Raw genomic sequence first — 1,551 nt, 5'->3', positions numbered from 1 at the left:
AGGCCCAGAATTCACCAGAAGCCCTGAGAGGCTGCAGCCCACAGCCCTGGTTGCAGCTCCCCCTCCTGGCCCCCGCCGGCGCTGCACCACGAGCACACATCGAGGGCACGCCCCTTGGGCCTTTATTCACTAGGACCTTCTGGAACCCTCCATGGCCCCACACCAAGCACGGGCTGGCACCCGAGCTCAGCCACCTGCAGTCTCCCCGGGTGGGGCTGTCGGATTTATGGCATGCTTTCTGGGCTCTCATTGATGAGCTAATCCCAAAGTAGGGGAAGGGGCTGGATTCACCATCCGCCCCTCTGCTTTCGGCTCCAGACAAGGCCGTCGCTGGGGAGGCGTCTGCGCTCTCTGGGGCTCCCGCAGCTCCAGAGGGTTTGGCCTTGGAAGCAGGTGGGGGTGTTGCTGGGCTGCTGTTTCCTACTGGCCGCCGCCCCGCTCCTGCTGGTACAGCCTCTGCTCCCGGATGGCTTGTTCCAACAAGGGCAGGTTCATCCCCTCCACGCAGGTCAGCACGCGCGCCTTCACCAGGGAGCCTCCGTCTGCAAGACAAACACCAGGGCACTAGCGGTGACTGAGGTGACTGCGCGGCATGTCAATAACGTCCTCCAAAGTGCATTCCAGCTGTTCCCTCGACAGCTCAGTCCTGGGTTTTGGCAGCAAGCTGCGTGGACAATAACAACGGCATATGGGGCTAAGGCAATTGCGTACTTGGGCCTAGAACCGTGGGCCTGCCATGCACAGCAGGCCCGTGTCTGGAACTTAGCAGGTGGCCAGAAAAGCCCTCTGGTCTGAGGAAAGGCCCCCTTGGCACCTCGGGACGCAATGTCATCAGAAACCAGGGGAAAAGAGACACCCATATTTTAAAAATCCAAGGGACTGAGCTTCTGGTAAGTTTGGCTTTATAGGAACAAGTCATCCCACCATGGACGAGGGGCTCTAGCAGATGTGATGGTGACCTGATCCATAATGGAAAGGTTTGCCAATGTTCAGGTGGCACCAAACAGGAAAGACATCTGGGATTTACCATAAGAGACTTTTTAAACATTTTCTTTCTTTTGCCAGATGAACTGGCTCACACCTGTAATCCTAGCACTTTGGGAGGCCGAGGCATGTGGAACACTTGAGGTCAGGAGTTACAGACCAGCCTCGCCAACATGACGAAACCCCATCTCTACTAAAAATACAAAAATTAGCCACGTGTAGTGGTGCATGCCTATAGTCCCAGCTACTCGTGAGGCTGAGGCAGGAGAATCGCTTGAACCCAGGAGGTGGAGGTTGCAGTGAGCCAAGATCACACCACTGCACTCCAGCCTGGGAGAGACAGCGAGACTCCACCTAAAAAAAAATTTCTTTTTTTGAGACAGGGTGTTGCTCTGTCACTTGGGCTGGAGTGCAGTGGGTCAATCACGGCTCAGTATAGCCTCCACCTGCCAGGCTCAGGTGATCAGCTCATCTTCCTCAGGAGCTGGGATTACAGGCACGCACCACCACACCTGGCTAACTTTTGTATTTCTTGTAGAGATGGGGTCTCGCCATGTTGCCCAGGCT

General features: G+C 56.1%; 1 protein-coding gene across 1 annotated transcript in view; it reads right to left on the bottom strand.

The window, feature by feature from the left end:
• Positions 1-99: 99 nt before the first annotated feature.
• The window catches only part of TEN1 (TEN1 CST complex subunit), a 9,623-nt gene continuing 8,171 nt past the window's right edge, over positions 100-1,551 (bottom strand). Inside the window, exon 2 of the mRNA XM_011982282.1 lies at positions 100-542. Coding sequence (XP_011837672.1) covers positions 421-542 — 122 coding nt within the window. The 3' untranslated portion in view covers positions 100-420. The remainder of the gene's footprint in view (positions 543-1,551) is intronic.

The sequence above is a fragment of the Mandrillus leucophaeus genome, unplaced genomic scaffold (assembly GCF_000951045.1).
Source record: "Mandrillus leucophaeus isolate KB7577 unplaced genomic scaffold, Mleu.le_1.0 Scaffold1, whole genome shotgun sequence".
NCBI lineage: Eukaryota > Metazoa > Chordata > Mammalia > Primates > Cercopithecidae > Mandrillus > Mandrillus leucophaeus.
This window is presented reverse-complemented; position numbering and strand designations above follow the sequence as displayed.